Source organism: Eumetopias jubatus, unplaced genomic scaffold, assembly GCF_037043125.1.
Source record: "Eumetopias jubatus isolate StellerSeaLion01/CBP00866 unplaced genomic scaffold, mEumJub1_p1.0 scaffold_4, whole genome shotgun sequence".
Classification (NCBI taxonomy): Eukaryota; Metazoa; Chordata; class Mammalia; order Carnivora; family Otariidae; genus Eumetopias; species Eumetopias jubatus.
In genome coordinates this window covers 149,389,498-149,411,571 of record NW_028274810.1, presented here as the reverse complement: position 1 = coordinate 149,411,571, position 22,074 = coordinate 149,389,498, and the positions used below count along the sequence as shown (strand labels likewise).

At 40.6% G+C, this 22,074-nt stretch overlaps 1 protein-coding gene across 6 annotated transcripts in view; it reads right to left on the bottom strand.

Moving 5' to 3' along the window:
• CDH17 (cadherin 17) overlaps positions 1-16,252 on the bottom strand; it is a 53,753-nt gene extending 37,501 nt beyond the window's left edge. For 5 of the 6 annotated variants that reach the window (XM_028111316.2, XM_088023118.1, XM_088023121.1 and 2 more), the window contains exons 1-5: positions 16,205-16,252; positions 10,512-10,610; positions 3,598-3,732; positions 2,335-2,473; positions 28-186 (exon numbers count right to left, since the gene is read on the bottom strand). In XM_028111316.2, the coding sequence (XP_027967117.2) occupies positions 28-186; positions 2,335-2,473; positions 3,598-3,732; positions 10,512-10,610; positions 16,205-16,252 (580 nt within the window). The remainder of the gene's footprint in view (positions 1-27; positions 187-2,334; positions 2,474-3,597; positions 3,733-10,511; positions 10,611-16,204) is intronic. The other variant, XM_088023120.1, reaches the window with a different exon arrangement.
• Positions 16,253-22,074: the final 5,822 nt, after the last annotated feature.

Sequence of the window (22,074 nt, the reverse complement as noted above, 5' to 3'; positions counted from 1 at the left end):
GTCTCACAAGGGCATCACTTGACTTACCTTCTAGGGTAAGTGAAATCGCCCCGGTTTTGTTGTTGATCTGGAAGTACATGATGTTGTTGATCTTGGGAAGCTGAATGACAATTTCATAAATAAGCTGACCATTGGGAGTGGCTGGATCATCCAGGTCTGTAGCATTGACATACATGAAGGGCTTTCCTATTTAACAAAATATCCCCAGAGGGGGAAAAAAAGATGTTTATTGAAATCCAAACCAACCATAGCCACTTTTATCTTCTAAGATAAAATTCTTAAGGGAATGGGGGAGTTTATACTAGCAGGGAAATAAATCTTTATCTTACTTCCTTCCACTAAGATGGGGTTTCTCAAAGTATGGTCCAGGGATTTGTAAGGGGTCTTTGAGATTATTTTTAGGTTTGATGGAGTAAAAAAGTCATGCATGTGTAAAAGATCCACTGAAGCACAAGATAATTCAATGGATTTTAGCATAAAGGAGTATCAAAAAAAAGACATTGATACAATTTTAGATTTCACATCACCACCAGCCTTTAAGAAACCACCACTTGTTGAGTTCTGGTGTAGTATCAAAGAATATCCGCAGTTATCTGAAAATGCTATTACAATACTCCTCCTTTTTCCAACCGCATATCTGTGTGAGGCCAGTTCTGCTTCATATGCTTCAACCAAAACAGCATATGGCAACAGAATGGATGCAGAAAAAGACAAGAATCCAATTGTTTTCAGGGAATTACTCCAGTCACTAAGAGATGTGCAAAGATTAAAACAAAGCCATCCTTAATAATTCCTTTTGTCTTTGAAAATAGTTATTTTTCACTAAAATATGTTGATTATTACTTACCATGAATTAAATTTATAAAATTCTAATAAGGTAAATATTGGTAGATATAATTAGTGAAGTACTGGAGCCAGCTCATGAGAGCCAATAGTTGAATTTCCAGAAACTTTGTGAGCCAATTATTAACACCTTTGGTAGCTTAAAATGAGCCATGGTGGCAGTATTTATACCACAGAAATTGGAAAATGCTACACATCAGGGCTTTTCCCCTCAGAGAGACAGCTACTAAACATTTACCAACACATCACTGGATAGAACCCATATATTTAAAAAAAAAAAAAGTCCTTTGGAGTTATTAATAATTTTTTAAAAAACACAGGATACCACAAAGTTTGGGAACCACTGATCTAGATGTAAAGAGAGAAAGCGTAAGACTTGGAAGATTTTTTTTTTAATGTTTTATTTATTTATTTATTCATGAGAGTCAGAGAGAGAGAGAGAGAGAGAGGCAGAGGCAGAGGGAGAAGCAGGCTCCCTGTTTAGCCGGGAGCCCGATGCGGGACTCGATCACAGGACCCTGGGATCATGACCTGAGCCGAAGGCAGACACTTAACCATCTGAGCCACCCAGGTGCCCAGACTTGGAAGATTCTTATTTAGCGGATTTCATAAGTGAGTCTTTGGTTGTAAGCTCAGGGATAGAGATATTCCATGTAATAAAGTGGAAGGAATATTCTCCCCAAGTTATTGGAAGTGGGCATTGAAGAGAGAGATAGAGAAGATTAAGTAACCTAGAGGGAAATTTGACAGTGAGTTGGCAGAAATGGCCAAGAGTTTTTCTGAGAACTTAGAAGTCTAATATTCACATTTATTTTCTTCATATTCATATTATGACATAATGCTCTTTCATCTCCCCAGATCTTCAATAGAGCCACACACCTATGCCTTGATGAGGGGCTTTTACGGAAATGAAGGGTAGAAGCAAAGTGAAGGGATGAGCTGTAAGTAGGAGTTGCAAGTAAAAGAAGAAAAGGAACTGGGAGCCAACAGTGACCATGAGCATGAAGATTTCTGGGAGAATTTAGGAGAATGAGCTCACCTCTGCAGAGTATTCTTGAGTGTCCTAGAGCTGTAAGGTGTTCTAAAGCTTGTTCTAGAATCATAGTTCTCAACTGAGGTGATTTCGCCCCCCACGTGACATTTGGCAATGCCTGAAGGCATTTTTGTTGTCACAGCTTGGGAGGAGGGGTTGCTAATGGCATCTGGTGAGTAGATAGATGTCAGGGATCCTGCAAAACACCCTACAATGCACAGAAGAGCCCCTGACAAAAAGAGAATTATTGGTCCCAAGATGTCAATAGTGCCAAAGCTGAGAAGCCATGTCTTTGAGCAATGAGGATAATAAAATAACTCCTAGAGGACTGCTGTGAAATTAAAGTATGACAGGAAGTGCTTAATGAGTCATGCTGCAGCTGTTAGCCACACAAATCTGCCCCTTCAGCCTGATATTCTTCACCTTTCCATAAATATCTCCGGACTCCTGCCTTTTACCTGGGCGAGAATTCTGTCTTACTGAGCCTTCATACTTTTTCTGGAGAAATGTGGGTCGATTGTCATTGATGTCCTTCACTTCTATGGTGATGGGAACTGGGCCCTCCACTATAGTTCCTTGAGCATCCAGGGCTGAGACCTGATGAAGAAAGGAAAAGGAAACCACCTTGATGATTCTGATCTTCATATCACACACTCAAAAGTCAGTTGAAGGAAATTAGAGCTCAAAGATCCAATAACCTGGTGACTAGAGGGGAGAAAGACACCCATAAAAGCCCCATACTGGGAGCTACTAAAATAGGGACCCAATCAGTTAAACTCTGCTAATCATGCCTGTGTTCTCCCAGCAGTAAGGTATGCTGGACACTGGACATGCTTCTTTTCTAAATATAAGTCAGTGAAATAAGAACATTTTGACCCTTAACGCTATGGAGGTGCCATGTCCTCTGACAGATAATTTTAGTAGTCAACCTGCAAAGCCAATAGAAGTTACCAGATGGGAAGTTTTGCTTGCCCTTTTTTCTACAATTAGTTCTCTACCATTCCTATGTATTCAGATGCCAACCATAAAAAAACTAAGGAGGACAAAGAGGGAGAAGGTCTCTTTAGTGAGAGCGTCTGAACATTGGTTACTTCTGCTTTCTTGCAAGGCCCATAGGCATTCTATCCCCGCACTGATGCTGCCTTCCCTGTGGGTCCAAAGCCCACACAATAGCCACAGGCAGATAACACTGAAATATCAGAGAAGCATTGGCTTGGTTTGATCCAGGTGCTTGAGCATGGCCATACTTGAACAAGTAATGCCATCTGAGGGCTTTGGCAATTCAAATTGAGTTACTCTGGTTAAAAAGCCTGAGGAAGGATGCCTGGGTGGCTCAGATGGTTGAGCGTCTGCCTTCGGCTCAGGTCATGGTCCCAGGGTCCTGGGATTGAGTCCCGCGTCAGGCTCCCTGCTCCTTGGGAGCCTGCTTCTCCCTCTGCCTCTCTCTCTCTCTCTCTGTCTTTCATGAATAAATAAATAAAATCTTAAAAAAAAAAAAAAAAAAGCCTGAGGAAGAGGGTATCTTTGCCATACCCAAAGGGGTATCCCTTTGTAGTTGGTAAAAAATGGACAAATGAGATTTGCAAAGCATGCCATTAATGTCAAGAGAGCTGTAACAGGATTCTATGAAAGAAGTGAAGGTGCCAGTGATACTTCCAGGACAAAGCTAAAGGATAGTCAGAGAGGTTGCAGTTAGGTTGCTTTGACTCTTCTCAAGTCACCTGGAGTTTGTGAACAGCTCTTGTTTCTCTATCCAAGGCTCTGTTATGATATAGAAGTCCATCTGGTTGTATCTGAAATATGCCATCTGTCTCTCCAGTTAGTTTGAAAGTCACAGCAGGAGGACTGGCCTTAAACTGGGAAAAGGCAAAAATCAGATTAGTTTGTAAGGAAACAGAATGTTGTAGAATTTGTAGAAAGTCACCAATTTCAGGTAACATTTTCATTTTTATAATTACTAAATAAGATCTGAGCTTTTAAAGTGATACGTTCTCGGGGCACCTGGGTGGTTCGGTCGTTAAGCGTCTGCCTTCCGCTCGGGTCACGATCCCAGCGTCCTGGGATTGAGCCCCACATTGGGCTCCCTGCTCGGCGGGAAGCCTACTTCTCCCTCTCCCACTCCCCTTGCTTGTGTTCCTGCTCTCGCTGCCTCTCTCTGTCAAATAAATAAATAAAATCTTTTAAAAATAAATAAATAAATAAAAGTAAGTGATACATTCTAGGGGTGCCTGGGTGGCTCAGTCGGTAAGCGTCTGCCTTCTGCTCGGGTCATGATCTCAGGGTCCTGGGATCGAGTCCTGCATCGGGATCCCTGCCCAGGAGGGAGTCTGCTCCTCCCTCTCCCTCTGCCCCTGTGCCCCCCCATCCTCTTTCTCTCTCTCTCTGTGTCTCTCAAATAAATAAATAAAATCTTTAAAAAAATAAAGTGATACATTCTAAAAATTTGCTTGAACATTAACTATTTAACCTTTAAAATACATTTCCTTCAAGAAACAATGTATGATATAATTTAATACATTGACAAAAGCCAACTGATGCTTTAAATTGTAGCTGGAGTTAGATGAGATTTTTTTCTGAGAATATCTGAGAGCTTTGACATCGCTGGCTTCTAAGAAACATTAAAAGAAATAACTTTATTGCTAGGATTAAAAAAGATGTCATCTGGTACTTCTAAACATTGTGACAAAGGTCAAAAGACATTTCAATATTAAGGAAAACAATTTCAAAGTGGCTTTAACTTGATAAAGTTCTATATGACAATCTCTTAATTACATTTTCAGAAGTGAAGAAAATATCAATAATTATTCATGTAAGAGTTATAGCACTTTTAAGACCACAAGAATAGAAAATTCACATAAAATAAAGCAGACATAAAAGTTTGTTCAACCTCATTAATAATCTTAATACACATTTATAATTTTTATTAACAGTAAAAATCAATAACAGCCAATGTTGTACGGGACATAAAGAAACACATGTATTATTGATGGAAGTGTAAATTAGCACAAATTTCCCTTTGGAAATCACCTGAGGCATAGAATGTAGTCTTTGATAGCAAACATCACTTAACAGAATTTATCCTAAGGAAATATTTCTCCAACAATAAACTACATGCTTGTAGTATAAGTAGCCTTATTTACAATGCTGGAAAGTTGAAAACTCCTAATGAACAAAAACTAAAGGTGATAATATTATTACAGCACATAAAGTTGATAGAACATTAATCATTAAAATGTTCATTCTATAAATTATGAAGCAGCATAAGAAAAAAATTACAGAAAGTAACAAAAGGAGACTATAAGAGTAAATCTAAACTATGATTGTAACAGTACCAAAAGCATTCATGTCAGTGGGCAAGATATGGGAAAAAAAACTAGTTAATGTGCTAAGTGGGTAGAACTGTGAGTGAATACTTTTTTGTGTTTGTTGTTGATATTATGTTGTTTATGTAATAAAGAAAAGTGTTACTATTTTGTGTTTTAAGGATATCAATGGGAAAGATGGAATAAGGATCGAAAAAAGAACTTTTCCTCCATAAAAGCAATGAGAAACTGGAAAGAAAAATTATAAATAAATATCAGCTTTTTCAGAACCTCGGAAATTAACCAAATGCTTGCAAGATCCAAGAAGTGTTTAATTAAGAAAATTACTTTCAATAAGAACCAAGTTTTGTTATTAGTTTGACTTGCCCTAATTCCGTTGTCTTTTCTCAAGATATGCATTAACCTTGAAATCCAACAGCCTCAGAGCCTCAGGACTATGGAGGGGGCGGAAAGGGTTTGGAGTTTCCCAAAATCCCCATTCCCAGACAACTGCTATTATCTGACCTATCTGGAGTTCCCTGGAAACACCTACTCAAATGGCTTGTCTTTATCTGACCTCAGAGTTCACTCACTGCAAACGGTTTTTCTCTTAGGGAATTTGTCAAAAATAATCATCAGCAATTGTTTAACATTGCAGCTACCTGAGGCAGTGATAACAGCTGATACAAACAAGAAGCTGACCAAAATACTTAAATAGTTCATCTGGGAAGTAAGATGACCCTAGGGGGCATTGAAAATCTCCAATATAGGGCCGCCTGGGTGGCTCAGTTGGTTAAGCATCCAGCTCTTGATTTCAGCTCAGGTCATGATCTCAGTCCTGAGATTGAACCCTGCATCAGGCTCTGCACTCAGCAGGAGTCTGTTTGACTCTCCCTCTCCCTCTGCCTATCCCCTTGCTTGTGCTCACTCTCTTTATATAAAATAAATTAATAAATTTTTAACAATAATTAAAAATAAGAAAAAAACAAGATTGAAATAACTGAAATCAGGAATATAAAAGGGAACATCGCTACCAACCTTACAGAGATAAAAAGGGTTTAATGAGAATATGATAAGTAATTATTTCCCCCATGAATTAGACATCAGTGAAATGGATGAATTCTTAGACAGGCAGAAACTGTCAAAATTAACTAAAAAACAAATAGGAAATCTGAATAAAACTATAACAAGTAAAGAGATTGAATTAGTAATTAAAAACTTACACAAAGGAAAGCTCAGTACCAGTTGGCTTTACTGGTGAATTCTAAGAAAAAATAACACCAAATCTTCACAGATGCTACCAAAAAGTAGAGTAAGGAATACTTCCCAATTCATTCTGGGAGGACAGTATCACCCTGACATGCAATCAGAAGATACAACCCAAAAAAACCACAGACCACTATTTCTTATGAATATAGATGCAAAAATCTTCAACAAAATACTAGGAAACTGAATCTAGCCACATATAAAAACAATTATATACCATGACCATGTAGAATTTATACCAGAATATGAGGCTGGTTCAATATACTAAAGTCAATTAATTTAATACCCTATGTTGATAGAATAAAGGACAAAACCAAATGAATATCTCAATAGAGGCAGGAAATCATTTGACAAAATCCAACATTCTTTCTTGATTAAAAAAGAATATTCAACAAATTAGGAATAAAAAGTAATTTCCTCTGTATCTTTGAGTTAAATACCTAGTAGTGCAAAGATACAGATGTAGTGAAAAGAAGGGGCACATGCACCCCAATGTTCATAAGCAGCAATGTCCACAATAGCCAAACTGTGGAAGGAACTGAGAAGCCCTTCAACAGAAGAATGGCTAAAGATGCGATACATATATATATATACTGAAATATTACTAAGCCATCAGAAAGAATGAATACCCACCATTTGCATCAACATGCACGGAACTGGAGGGGATTATGCTAAATGAAATAAGTCAATCAGAGAAAGACAATTATCATATGGTTTCACTCATATGTGGAACATAAAGAATAGTGCAGAGGACCACAGGGGAAGGGAGGGAAAACTGAATGGGAAGAAATCAAAGAGGGAGACAAACCATGAGAGTCTCTGGACTCTGGGGAACAAACTGAGGGTTACAGAAGGGAGGGCGGTGGGGGAGTGGGGTAACCGGGTGATGGGTATTAAGGAGGGCATGTGTGGGATGAGCACTAGGTGTTACATGCAACTAATGAATCATTGAACACTACAACAAAAACTTATGATGTACTACTATATGCTGGCTAACTGAACATAATAAAAAAAAAAAAAAAGGGAAGGGAATTTCCTCAACCTGATAAAGGGCTTTTAAGAAAAACCCACAGCTAACCTTATAATTAATGGTGAAAGAATAAAAGCTTTCCCCCAAAAGATTAGAAACAAGAAAAGAATTCCCAATCTTGCCACTGTACTCAAGGTCCTAGGCAAGAAAAAGAAATAAAAAGCATCCAGATTAGAAAGAAAGAAGTAAAACTACCCTATTCACAGATGACATGATTTTATATATGAAAAATCCTAAGGAATCTAAAAAATTTATTACTGCTAATAAACAAGTCCAATAAGGTTGCAGAATAAAATATCAATATAAAAAAATCAATTGTATTTCCACATGCAAGCAAAGAACAATCTAAAAATGATATTAAGAAAACAATTTCATTTTTAACACGATCGAAAAGAGTAACATACTTCAGGATAAATTTAACCAAAGAAATACAATACTTGTAAAGTGAAAACTATAAAACATTGTTGAAAAAAATTAAAGAAGATCTAAATAAATGGAAAAACATCCCATCAAAATTAAAAGCCTTTGTGCTTCAAATGGCACTATCAAGAAAATGAGACGAAAATCCATAGAATGTGAGAAAATATTTGCAAATCACATATCTGATAAGGAGCTTGTATGCAGAATCTATAAAGAGCTCTTACAACAATAAAAGACAAACAACCCAATTAAAAAATAGGCAAAAGATCTCTCCAAAGAAGATATACAAATAGCCAATAAGCACATGAGAAGATACTCAACATCATTAGTCATTAGGGAAATGGAAACCCAAAGCGAAAAGAAAAAAATAATACCATTTCACCCCCACAAGGATAGCTGTAATAAAAAACACAGATAATAACAAGCATTGGCAAGGATGTAGGGAAATTGGAACCTGTATACAATGCTGGTAAGAATGTAAACTAGTTTAGTTGCTTTGAAGAACAGTTTTACGGTTCTTCGACAAGTTAAGCATTGAATTAACTATGATCCAGCAATTCCACTCCTAGGTATATATACAAAAGAGTTGAAAACATATGTCCTCACAAAAAGTTGTACATGATTGTCCATAATAGCATTATTCATCATAGCCATAAATGTCCATCAATTGATAAATGGCCATTCAAAATGTGGTATATATCCATACAATGGAATATTATTCAGCTACAAAAAGGGAATAAAGTATTAATACCTGCTACAATACAGATGAACTTTGAAAACATGCTAAGTAAAAGAAACCACACACAAAAGCCCACATGTATGACTCTATTTACATTAAACGTCCAGATAGGCAAATCTACAGATACCGAAAGTAGATCTGTGTTTACCAGGGGCTGGGAAGAGAGAACGGGGACTGTTAATAGATACAGGTTTCTCTGAGGCTCATGAAAATGTTCTGGAACTCGATAGTGGTGATAGTTGCACATCTTTGTGATATATTAAAAATCCATGATTTGTACATTTTAAAAGGGTAGACTTTACGGTGTGTAAGCTAAATCTCATTAGAAAGGGAAAAAATGACCTAGCTCTGATTTGTATAATGATCTGGAAACCCCTAGGGTACTGAGCTAGTTGTAAATCCTCAATGAAAGAAGTCTGTGGCTGTTTAGTTCTTTTTTGTTGTTGTTCTGTTTTTTAAGATCTCTTACCAACCCAAGGACCAGTCTCATGGGGCAATGAGCTGGCTTTGTGTCTCCCAAACTCCAGGCAAGAATACTTCGAGTGGTGCTAAAGGAAGGGATCTGTACAACTCCTCCCCACCACTGTAATGAAGAGTTCAAAGTGCATCTTACTACTAGGTTTGCTGCATCCTCTCCACTTACAAAGATGGAGAAGGCATGGTATGCTTGACTAGGAGTCACGAGACCTGTTTTCTAATCTCAGCTCTGCTATTAACTTATTTAAGCCTCAGTTTCCTTATCTAAAAAACAAGTGGTTGGTACCAAAAGTCTCCTAGGTCTTTTCTACCACAGAGATTCTGAGATCTTAGGAAGGAAATCCCCTTCATCTCCCACTCCTCTACTCCAACACACTCACCCATAAATAAGAAATGTTCAGCCATGACAACTGGCCAAAAAGAGACAGGTTTTGTAGGGTGGCTAATGGAAAAAGAACAGAAAAAGAAGTAAAGCAACCCAAGGAATGGGATCCTCCGAGACTGAAATCATCCTATCCAGCCAGTTTCTAGGTCTGTGAGGTTTGCAACTTTGGGATTGCCCCCATGTGGTCCTGATTCTGTTCACTGGAATGTGGACCTGTGCTCACAGAACACCTATTCGATACTGCCCGTCCTTGGTACATGCTTTTCCCTCTGGCAGCACAGGGCAGGTGTTCAGGAACCCTCCATTGCTCCCACAGTACATGGGGTGGGGGTCATGGGCACACCCCAAAGGCTCATCAAACCATCCTCAACCACTCCAAGGCCAAGTAGGCTCCCCCAGAAGATTTCTGGTAAATGCAGGAGTATGTTTTTCTCCCTCCCCATTATATTTCCAGGATCTTTTTAGTGTCCTTTATAGCTGGAGTCTCTTATTCCCATCTACAGGCCACCCCTCAGTCTGATGCTTTTCTCAGTTATCTAACTACAGAAGATGACCACCTCCCAGCATGGCCAACCCATAGGCAAGGGCCCAGGGATGGCTTCAGAGGAGGTACTAAGGAAAAGCACACCATTCCAGTGCTACTCCAAAGAACCTGCAACTTCCAATGCTTCTAGCAGCATGCTCATTGGACAGACAGGTGGCCATTCCACTCCAGAAGCTTGTTCCCTTCCCACCCTGGCGGAGAAGCAGAATCTATAGGTACCAAGCTCCCCACCCCAGGGAAGGAAGCACTCCCCCCAGACACAGTTGAAGAAGTCTGAATGAGAATGTCATGCACAACCCCTCACAAGACCAAGGCCTCCCATCTCGCTGTTTAACTTAGCTTCTGAAATCATTCTTGATAATGAGATCTGCCATGCCTCTATTTTATTTCCTGCTATACAGTAGATTGAGGAGTAAAGTCCACTGCAAGAGCCTGTAAAATCAAGATAACAGTGATCAAGAGGAGCCATTACCTGGAATATGACTTGACTTGCTTCTTGGCCTTCAAAAATAGAAAATGTCTTGGGTTCCAGGGGTCCACTAAACTTCCCCTGTTGGCTATATCCAGTTGTCTGTTAAAAAAGGAAAGACAAAGAGAAAAATTGGCATACCCATCATTATGAATATACACGTGCCTCTTGCTGATTTTATTAAGGCTTCTGGGACTGATATATGAAACACAAGAGTCTAACCTAACTCAAAACAATGCAAAATGTAGTCAAAACAGGTAGAAAGAGATTTTTTATATTCTTGAGCTTCTACTATGTCAAGATGGCTTACCATGAGCCTTACACTGTCTTTCTCATTTGACCATTCCAGCAATCACCTTATGGGGAGAATATTAACACTCCCATGTTACAAGTGAGGCTCACGGAGGTGAAGCTACTTGCCCAGAGTAAATTCCACAAGTGGCTGACAGGGCACACACAGGGGGGTCTGACTGAACCAAAGTTTCTATCTTCCCACAGTGCCACTCTGCCTTCCAAACACCACACAGTTTTATACCAGCTTCTTAAAACACCTCTCCTCTACTCCAGTTAGTTTATAAGAACATTTCTGGCAGATTGCCAGCACCCTACAGTTTAGTCACCTCAAGGACAACTGAATTTATAAGGGAGAGAAATATGTAGATGTGTTGAGTCCAGTGCTTACTCGGCACACCATTACATGGTACATTTTAGTCAAATCTGAATCTGAATTTGAACTGTGACTTCAAGAAACACTTCCTGTATTAACATTTGATTAGCAATCTATACTCATGTAGGGAAAAAAAAAAAGAACAAAATGTTTACTTTAAGCAGTAGCCCTATGATGTTTCTAAAGCCCAAAGCCCCTGAATTTGAGAGGCAAGCAGCCTCTGCAGACCCCCAAATCCAGGCTGGGATAGCAGTACGTGGTGGCTGTGACAGGGAGAAGAGAAATCAGTATGTGCTGAGCTCAGTCCTGAGCAGTTAATCCTGACAACAACTTGGGGACAAATTCTTACAGTTAGCTCTGTTTTACAGGAAATGAGACTAAGATGCTGAGAGGTGAAGCAATTTGCCCAGGTTGGGATGGGTCGAACCTATGACTGCGATGGGTGCTCTCAGCCACGGTGCCCCACTACCCACCAGAGGGAGCAAAAATGGCCGGCACAATCTGGCAGGAAAACAAGAGCATCAAGGATGTGCAGGAGGGTGTGACTCCCACTTGTCCCCAGCCCAGGAGGATGGGGAGCCTACTGTAGCCCCTGCCATCCCTCCATCTTCCACCACGACTGTCCCTCTAAAGGAAGCTGAGCACAACATGCGGCACACGCGGGGACAGCCAGCCATCAGCCCACCCGCAAAGGGCACCCTCTAGAATGAGGGACTTAGCACCCATACCCAAAGCTGGTGTCCCCTCCTTCTTGTGTGATTCTTCAGGTCTACAACTTGCGTAGAAACCAGGGGTGGGATAAGGTTAGGATCAAAAGTATAATATGAGAAGTAGATGGTTTGGGAGCTGGAGAGGCAAAACCAAGAAAGTAAGAAGAACTAGGGGGAAGAGAATTTGGTTTTTTCCACTTCTTTAGGGAAAGCAAGTACACTCTTGGGATGGACATACTGAGAATAATAATCGGGATAAGAGTATGGGGAAAAGGCTTCCACCATGCCCCTTGGTTCACTGAATCTCGATTAACTTGATACCAGTTATCTGGCAAATGAAAACACAGAGGGCTTTTGGAACCTGGTCTCCTCACCCTCAGAGTTGTAGCAGGCCCATGGACTAGCTGCCCCCAGCCATCGCCCACCTCTCTCCCTTGGGAAGCCAAGAGGTCTCTTTCCCAGACTCCCCTGCAGCCATCAGGGCAGCCAAGTGGCCCAGTTTTGGCTCATGAAACAAAAAGTGAAATCCGCTGGGGGCGTCCTGGTCAAGCTTTTATTTTCCCAATGAAAAAAGACAGATGTGGCTGGATTTGCCACCCTCTTCTCTGTTGTTCTTGCTCAGACAATAGACCTCATGTCTATGGCTGTGGTGGTTGTCATGAAACCATGAGGGGACAAACCAGCTCAAAAAATTGGGGAGCAAAGAGAAAGAAGCTCAAGTCTCTGGTCACATCACAGAAATGCAAAACCTGCCTTGGGCTGCCCACTTTAGGCTTCTTGCTTTCTGAGGAAAAGAAACTTCTCCTTATTAGAGCTGCTCCAAAGTTGAACTTCCTGTTGCCTATACTGAAAGCATTCTTTTTTTTTTTATTTTTTTATTGTTATGTTAATCACCATATATTACATCATTAGTTTTTGATGTAGTGTTCCATGATTCATTGTTTGTGCATAACACCCAGTGCTCCACGCAGTATGTGCCCTCTTTAATACCCATCACCAGGCTAACCGATCCCCCCACCCTCCTCCCCTCTAGAACCCTCAGTTCGTTTTTCAGAGTCCATCGTCTCTCATGGTTCGTCTCCCCCTCTGACTTACTCCCCTTCATTCTTCCCCTCCTGCTATCTTCTTCTTTTTCTTTTTTCTTAATATATGTTGCATTATTTGTTTCAGAAGTACAGATCTTACTGAAAGCATTCTTAACTGACACAATAATTTTATAGACTTCTAGCTCATCAATTCCTTTTAAGGACTATCTTCCTCTGGGAGCTCTTTCTCCCTCATACTCCTTTTCCACGTCTTCTCTGGAGGAAAGGACACAAGAAGTGGAGGCAGATGTCCAGGCACCACCATGGTTGGTACAAGACAAGGATGGTGCTTTCTGTAAGGCCTCTACTTAACAACAAACTGCCTTCATCAACTTTGTGCTCACGTCAGTAAGGGCCAGTTTTCAGCAGTTCACACCAGTGATGGCATCCAGACGAAACCCCCATTAGTCAGTCTATCTCAGTGGCAAGGTTCAAAGTTGGGTTCTCATAACAGGGCAGCAAATCTCCCTTTGTGTCATTAACATGGTTATTGGGGCTATAAAGATTTCAAAATGCATGTGCATGTCATGAGTCATCAAGCCATACTGCCAGAACTGGGAAAGACAGTGTGGGGGAACTGGTGAAAGGAAAAGAGGGTCCATGCAGGAGGTGGGGGGATAATGCTCACCATCTTGCACAAAGAGGTAATAGGAAGGGGAGGGAAGGGAAGGGAACTGACATTTTTTAATGTTTCCTGTGCAACAGCTGTGGGACTAGACCCCCCTCCCCCGCCGCAACACACATATCATTTCTTCTGATCCTCAACAAGATCAGGAACGTGTCTCCAGAGTAGTCCCACAGCGGAGACAGATAATGTGGGATGAAGCCAGCTCTGTTGGACCACCAAGCCCCAATTCCAAGCCACAATGCTACCCTGCCTTCCAGGCCAGCAAAGGACACACGCAGCTGCCAGATGTGCCTGCCTGGTAGCCGTCCTCATCGTATTTTCCAGCAAGACTTCTCTGCAGGGATAGATAGTATTTATGCCAAACTCTTTTCCTTCTAGAAAAAGTATAATCCCAGGCAAAACTCTCGAGTAGGTGGCTTCTCCTTGATTTCTCTGCCTCCTTATTCAGCACACTTTCCCAAACCCGGATCACTCACTTACTTTCTCTTCAGGGCCCTTGCAGTATATTCATGCAATGTTTCTCACCCCCTTTTGGGAACCAGTGCTCAGAAAAGGACAGGAGAACCACTGGCAGTATGGGATAAATGACTGGCAATCACCTCACATCGCTATCTCTGCTGAATAAAGCCTTATGCTGAAGGAAAGCTCCAACCAAACTTCCAGTCTTCACAGGAGAGGGTCTGGAAGCAGGGGTGGGTGGAGGCAGGAGATAGAAGTGCCTCCATCCTAATGCCCCTGAAATCCCACCACACAGGTAGCAACCCCCCCCCCAACCAGACACAGCTGTGCACGTGGCTATCTCCTGGACAAGGCTCTTGCTGCCAGCAGGGGTTGGGGCACTATTTCTTACTCTAGGTAGAAGTCCCACTGGGCTGAGATTGGAGAGAAGGAAACATTATATCCCACCTTTTATCCAGGAAAAAAAATTATGCATGTCCCATTCTCAGACAAGATAAGCCCACTAATATCAAATTATCATGACAGAATCTTCTCTTAGATCTCGTTGTCTCCTAATGTAAGTCCAAAATTATATATTTAATTTCTACCCTACTCCTAGCATGGTGCTATGTGCAGAGGCTACAAACATGACTAAAATATAGTCATCCTCATGGAAGTCAAAGTCCATATGAGCGTAGACACTGAATATTTAAAATGCTATAGTAAGGGGTGCCTGGGTGACTCAGTCAGTTAAGTGTCTGACTCTTGATTTCAGCTCAGGTCTTAATCTCAGAGTCGTAAATTCAAGTCCCGCATTGGGCTCCATGCTGGGCCCAATAAATGCAGTAGTAGTAACAGCCAGTAATAAGAATAGCCAATATTTATCCAGTGCTTAGACTGTGCCTGTCACTGATCCAAGGGCTTTATAAATGCATTATCTCATTTAATTGCCACAACTACCAATAAGGCAAGTACTCTAATGAGATCCATTCCACAGGGCAGAAAACTGAGGTTCAGAGCTTAAGTAACTCCACCCAAGCTCCTATCACTAGGAAGTGGCAGTGCCAGTTTTGTACCCAGGTCTGACTTCACTACCACCCTGTGATAATATAGATAGCAAAGGGCATTTGAAGAATGAGAAGAGGAGAGAAGTCAAGAGGAGATGTTTGACCTAGTCCTTACATAGTCCTAGTGACAAGTTTTGAGCCCCGTGTCTGTGCAGAGGCACCTTGCCCATAAAATTTGAACTGTAGCTTCCTCTCCTCCCCCAAGAAGAAGGCTCTGGTTAGGTTTACAAGTTTGGTCTATTTCATTCTGTAAATATTCTGAACTGTGAGGGTCCTAGAGGGCTCTCAGGAACTCAGAATTTGATGTTATTTTGGGGTCCCCGAAGAAAGGAACCAAGATCTGAGGTGTGAAGATCTAGTAACTTCCTTCTAAGGAGAAAGCAAACGCTTCCCCATAATCTTGCTTCATAATACAACAGATTGTTGGGTCAGTATATGATCTTTTATGAGCCTCATGAATAAAACAGCATTGGCACCCCACTATCTACCCAAGATCGAGGGCTGGATCTCTCCGGGTTCCATCCAACTCCAACTTGTAGAAGCCTGTCAATTGAGAGGGTTGGCTTAACAAATGGCTAAAGACAACTCTGGCCAGAAAACTCCAAACCATATATGGGAAGAAAAGCACAGAGCAGAGCAGGGTTGAAAATAGAGAAAATGCTTTTCTTAATATTTCAGTGGTAATTTTTCACAGTCAAAGTAAAAAAAAAAAGTCAAGATTAAGGGACATAAACTAATATATACACATATACATAGACTATATATACATATATACTGTATACAAAGACTAATATATGCTTCAGTATACCTTTCTTTCCAGATTTCCTGAGCTATACATGAAGGTCTAAATATGAATAGACAGATTTGTTTTAAACCTTATCCATTAAGTGGTACTGGCTTTTAAGAGCTGAGAAAAAGTAGCTCCCTGGTTGAAGGATAGACATATGACTTGTAGCCATTTCACTGGGCAAACTACGGGTCCTTTGTATATAATTTAATTTTGATAGACTTTTTTAAAGTCATAATAATCATTGTTACCCTGGTATGAGGTAGAAAATGTCAGAAAATATTCTAGTAAATAAATAAAGAACATCCTCTTACCAAATACAGTATAAGGAGACACAAGCAATGCAGCTGGGCTTGCATCATTGTCGTTTTCTGTATTGAAACTCCTGTGAATAAACCAGAGAATAAAAGTGATTAGTTACCAGTCTGTTAAAATCATGTCTTTCCAGCCAGAAAGGATCATTGGACAATATCCAGTTATAAGCCTAGTAGAATGGGATCACTAAAGGCCAGCTTCTTCTCTTTAGGGAACAACCCAGTCTTCCAGAAGCTTCGCGATACCTCATCCAGAGGAACACACAAGTCAACATCTCAAAAGAAGCTCATGGTAATTCTATTTCTTTAACTGCTCCACTTTATTATAATCTTCTCCATTTATAGGTATTAAATGATAGAAAAAAAGTATAGCTTTCACTTTTATTATATGCATGGGAAAGATATGTTTGGGCAAATGCCAGGATAACTAGATATTAACATTTTAATGGTTCTGATTCAAAGCTGCAAATACATGAGATTCCTCAAACAGAAAGAACTCAAGAATGTTCCCAGTCCTTCACTCAAAGACCTCACCAGCCAAACTTTGGTCTTCTAAACATGGTTTTTAACTAGGCAATATGCCTAAGGAAAGGTATACTTTTTATTACTCCAAAAGCAACCAAATAAGAATCCAAACTCTGTCCTTATTCTCTTCTGTTCAGTATTATTTTTCCTTTCTTTCTTGTGGCTTCACATTTTTTAGAAATTGTAACTTTCACCCTGAGACACATCATGACTAACTGATTTTAAGATCTGATATAAGTTTTCCACATGGCCTGTAAGGCAAGGTTGTTGCCTGTCATCATACTGGACTGCCAAAACCAAAAGATTGACAAAATGAAAAATGCTCTCATTTCACTAAAATTCCAGTCGCTTCATTATCTCTAGGGATTAAGGGTGATCCTGGTTTGCCGTTTCATCTTTTTCTTTCTTTCTTTCTTTTTTTAACTTTTTCTACATTGAATTTGTCTCGCTAATATACTCAGCATGAAAAAATGGTTACCGAAATTCTAACCACTCTAAATATGTAGTCCCTGAAGTTTTTTAATTCCTTACATTTGGATAGCTTATATTTGAACTTTAAAAAGGTAAAAGCACTATCCCATTTTAGCCTCACAAATGCTACAAATGCCCTGGGAGATAAAGATAGAAATAAGCATTTATTAAGTATCGGCTATGAGGTAGATTTGGGGAGGGGCCTTTACCAACAGCATAACAGTGGTGTAGACAACGGACTCTGAGCCAGAAAGCCTGCACCAGAAACCCAGCTCTACCTTTCACTGGCTGTGCTGCCCCGGGTATTACCACTTAATTTCCCTGTGCCTCAGTTTCCTCAAACAGAAAAGACACTGCAATTGCTCAATAATAAACATGAGTTTCTCACAGACATGATGAGTTAGGGAATGTAATACTAATTTTATGTAGGAGGACACGGAGATTCAAAGTTAAGCAATTCGCCTAGTACATAGGTAGGAAGGGACATCGCCATGCTTCCAGCCAGATCTGTCAGATCCCAAAGACCCAAACCTCTTTCAACTCTTTCTACAGTACCGTAGGTAGTGTGGGAGCTGCTGAGATACGGATGTAGGCACAGAGAAACAGAGATATGTAAAATGTATATATTGTTCCTACATATGCTAAATCCATGAAGCAACCTTTCCCAAGGTTCTATAGCTATTTGTAGGGAGAGCTAGGATTAAAACCCTTCAGGACAGTCAGAGTCATAAACTCGGTGAATGTTTAAAAGTTAGCTTTTGCAACAGAATTAATTTGGCCGTTGTGTTCAAACATCATTTTAGAATTGGCTCATTATCCTAAACACAAACAAGACATTTATCTATGGCTTTCAACTGCTTATGTGGTGTGGAGACCCATGGAAATAAATAACAATGGCGGGCTCTAGCATACTGTAATATCAAATAGGTAAATAAATTATTAAGTCTAACTCAGTTTTTGGTTTGTTTTTTTTTTTATCTAGCAAAATGCACATGATCAGCTCGTAAGAGGAGAAATACAGATGATAATGGCGCATTTGGGGATCATTTTCCTCAAGCTCTTCAGCATTCAAGAGTTTTCAAGTACTGGTCCCCAACTTACTCTTCCAGCCTTATCTCCCACTCCCTTCCCACACTCGGTAACGCTGTCTACCAGGATGGACTCTGTACCCTGAGCCTTCCCGCCTCCACTCTTTGGCCCTTGCTGCCCACCCCACCCAGCACGAGGCCAGCTGGAATAAATGGTCAGTCAATATTTGCATCAGGAAGTTGGAGTGAGGTTGTCCTTCCTCACCTCTACGTGTACTACTGGTCATACCTTACCTTCTAGGTCCAAATTGTTCATTGATTTGAAAAGCACTGAATTACTCTAAGGGTGATCCTGGTTTGCCGTTTCATCTTTTTCTTTCTTTCTTTTTCTTTTTTTACCTTTTTCTACACTGAATTTGTCTCACTAATATACTTCTCTCATATGACAGATCCTGTGTTAAGAAGTGGGATAACCAAATAAGGAGTAGAGAGTCTGCCTTCATGGAGTTAGAGCCCAAATCCTACTTCCTTCATGAAATCTTTCCTAATTTCCAGCCAGAAGTGTCTTCCTCTCAAAGCCCCTCCTGACTGCATTTTTTTAAATCGTTTATTTATATATCTGTGTTATTGCCTGTACTAGAAAACAAAATCCTTCAAGGCAGTTCAAGGCAGAGGCCTTATTTTGAAAAGTTTTTTGAACCTCTCACAGTTTGTCAGGCAACGCCTTGCATATATTAATCCCTCAACAGATGTTTGTTAAATTCTAAAACATTTTAATTATCTAACAGTGATATCCTATGAATTTGTCCAATCTATAAGAGCTTTCAGAATAAACAAAATATGTTCAAGGAAACTAATTTGAGATTTAAAGATTTATTTTGATGCAAAGTAATAAATTTTTATTGTCGATGAAAACAGTCTCTTCTCTTTTAAATACACTAACAGATTTCTGCTCAGTAAATAGGTTAAGAACTGGCTGATACATATCATCTCTTCTTAAACTGATTTTTTAGTGCTTTTAATCTCCCAAAGACATATACATTGAATGACAGAAAAACTAATAAAAATAAGATAAATGCCTGATTTTAGTCAGATGCTCAGACAGGCCACCATCTGGGATGTTTTAAGGAATCTGAAAAGTAAAAGTAGCAATGCACTTATCCTTTATTTTGTCATTTACACTTAGTCTTATCCCTCACAGAGAGGTTTCCAGTGGGAAATAGAAGTAATTGCTTTTTCCACCACCATGCCTAGGGTTCCATGATTCATTTGCAGACAGATCTACCCCATGGTGCAGCTGTTGGGAGCACAGACCCCGGAGTTCGACCAGCTGGCTCCTCCACTGACTTGTGTCTACTCATCCGCAAAGCAGGGATGACCAGAGTACCTACCTGTGAGATTTATGGGGTTCAATGAGTTCATATTTTGAAGAGTGTTTGTTAAATAAAAATTTATCCTGTCACCCCCATGTGCTTCGTCTGAACTTTGAACATTGTCCTACGGGCCGTCTCCTTTCATAGTCCCTGGCTTTCGGTGGCCCCGATAACGAGACTACTCAAGAAGCAGCCTTCCCAGCAACATCCTCACGACCAAGTGAAGCGGTGAGGCAAAGCCTTTGTATCAGTGCGTCCAAGCAAACCGTGCTACTGCAGGCATTATGCCAGAGGGGCCTTTAGCCTCTCAAACAAGTCTTGCTTCCATTTCCTCTTTGCATGGACATAATTCCACTAATGAGTATCACATCCTGGATCATACTATTGCTGGAGGGAAAGCATAGTTTATAACTGAAACTGCCTAAAACCACCAAGCCATACACACTTGATAGATTGCCTCATGAACACTACTTGGAAAAGGATTGGAGCACATTTCTAGATAATTCAGTGACATTCTATCTGAACTATGTGAAAAGGTTGAAACAACCATGTGCTTGGAATCTGTGCTATTTGTTGGGGTTTCCCTCAGGCACAAGGACTAAATTCAGACAGTTTCTATGGCAACTATCTGAGAGGCCAAGCACATCCTTAGCAACACAGGTCAAAGGTTTTTTGAGGGGCGGGGTGGGGGGAGGATTTCTGAAAAGCCACCACCACTTGCTTTTAACCATGAAGCACTGACAAATATAGAATCAGGCTGCTGGCCTTGTTGCTTCAGGCTGATGCCCTGATTCACCACAGCCCACAAAACACACATCCCCTCCCGCACCCTGCATCTGTGTCCAGCCGGAACAACAATGCAAAGGCAGCTAACAGTTACTGAAAACAATTTGCCATGCACCTGCTAAGACTTCTATATGCATTACCTTATTGATTTCTCATAAGAACCCTATGAAGCAGGTACTATTAAAATCTACCTCTTAGCAAAATTCAAAAGGTGAGGGTCAAAGAAGTCGAGAGACTTGCCCAAGATCACACTGCCTGGCTCATTCTACACTTACGCTCTTATTCATAAACATAAGAAGACATCTAGTATCACTTCATCCATTACGCATCTTCCCAAAAATTCAAAAAAGTTTTTCTTTTTTCTTTTCCTTTTTTTGAAAGACAGAGAGAAAGATAATGGGAGTAGAAGAGGGGCAGAGGGAGAGGGAGAGAATCTCAAGCAGACTCCACGTTCACGGCACAGCCCAACACGGTGCTCAATTTCACGACCCTGAGATCATGACCTAAGCAGAAATTAAGAGCCGGATGTTTAACCAACCAAGCTACCCAGGGGCCCCATTTTTTTATTTTACTTATTTATTTATTGATGGATTGATTGATTGATTTGAGAGAGAGAGAGAGAGAGAGCACAAGCAATGGGGCAGAGGGAGAGGGACAAGCAGACTCCCCACTGAGGAGGTGAAATTTGAATACAGAGACGCCCGGGGAGGGAAGACAATGTGGACACATGGGACAAGACGGCCATCTACAAGCAGAATGGAGGGGCCACATACAGACCCTCATGGCCTTCTGAAGGAACCAACCCCGCGGACACCTTGACTTTGGATGTCCAGCCTCCAGAACTATGAGACAATACATTTCTGTTGTTCAAGCTACCCCATCTGTGGTGCTTTGTTATGCCAGCCCATCAATTTAAATACCCCAAGGAACAATGGTTTTGGCTGAGAAAGGCACTGCTGTTCCAGAATAGAGGCCTCCAACAGGGCTACGTTCAGTTATTACACATGCAGTACCCACAGCATCTCAGGGGTCCACTCGAAGCTTGATTAATTCTCCTGCTGGGTTCCATTTCCTCCAAGAGGCATTTTTAGACACTCTTGTCATTTCCCCATTTATCTGAGTAAGGACATGTAATTTCTAGGTCCCAGGTCTCCAAACCTTCAATAACTCAACACACAAGCATCGATTTTCTCCCCCTTGCAAAAAGCTCAGTAATGGGCAAACCTTAAATAGAGTTAGTCGTCTCTCATCCTTTAAAAAAAAAAAAAAGGCATTAAGGGCTTTGAATTCAAATAATTTACCCTGCTCAAAGGTTGAACTATGCATTTCCAAAGAACAAAGAAAGTGCAGGAGGAGAGGACTAGAAAATTTGTTTTCAAGTATCATAGGTGATGTGGGCAGGAAAGGATGTGTGACTAGAATTCATAATACCGCCAGGACCAAACAGCACTGCATACCCTGTGTGCCCTTTATTGTGCCTCTGCACTGTATATTGCTAAGAGCAGCATAAATTATAAAGCAAGGCCAGATATGAATAAAGATCAGATTAAAAGCCTGCTCGCACCATTGCTCAGCAAGTAATGTTCAGATCAATCATGCCCATCTTTTTGGTCTCGCCTGCAAATCTCTGGCACCAATTACACCTCTTCAGTTTAGAAAAATCACAGGAAGATCTGACCGATTTGCA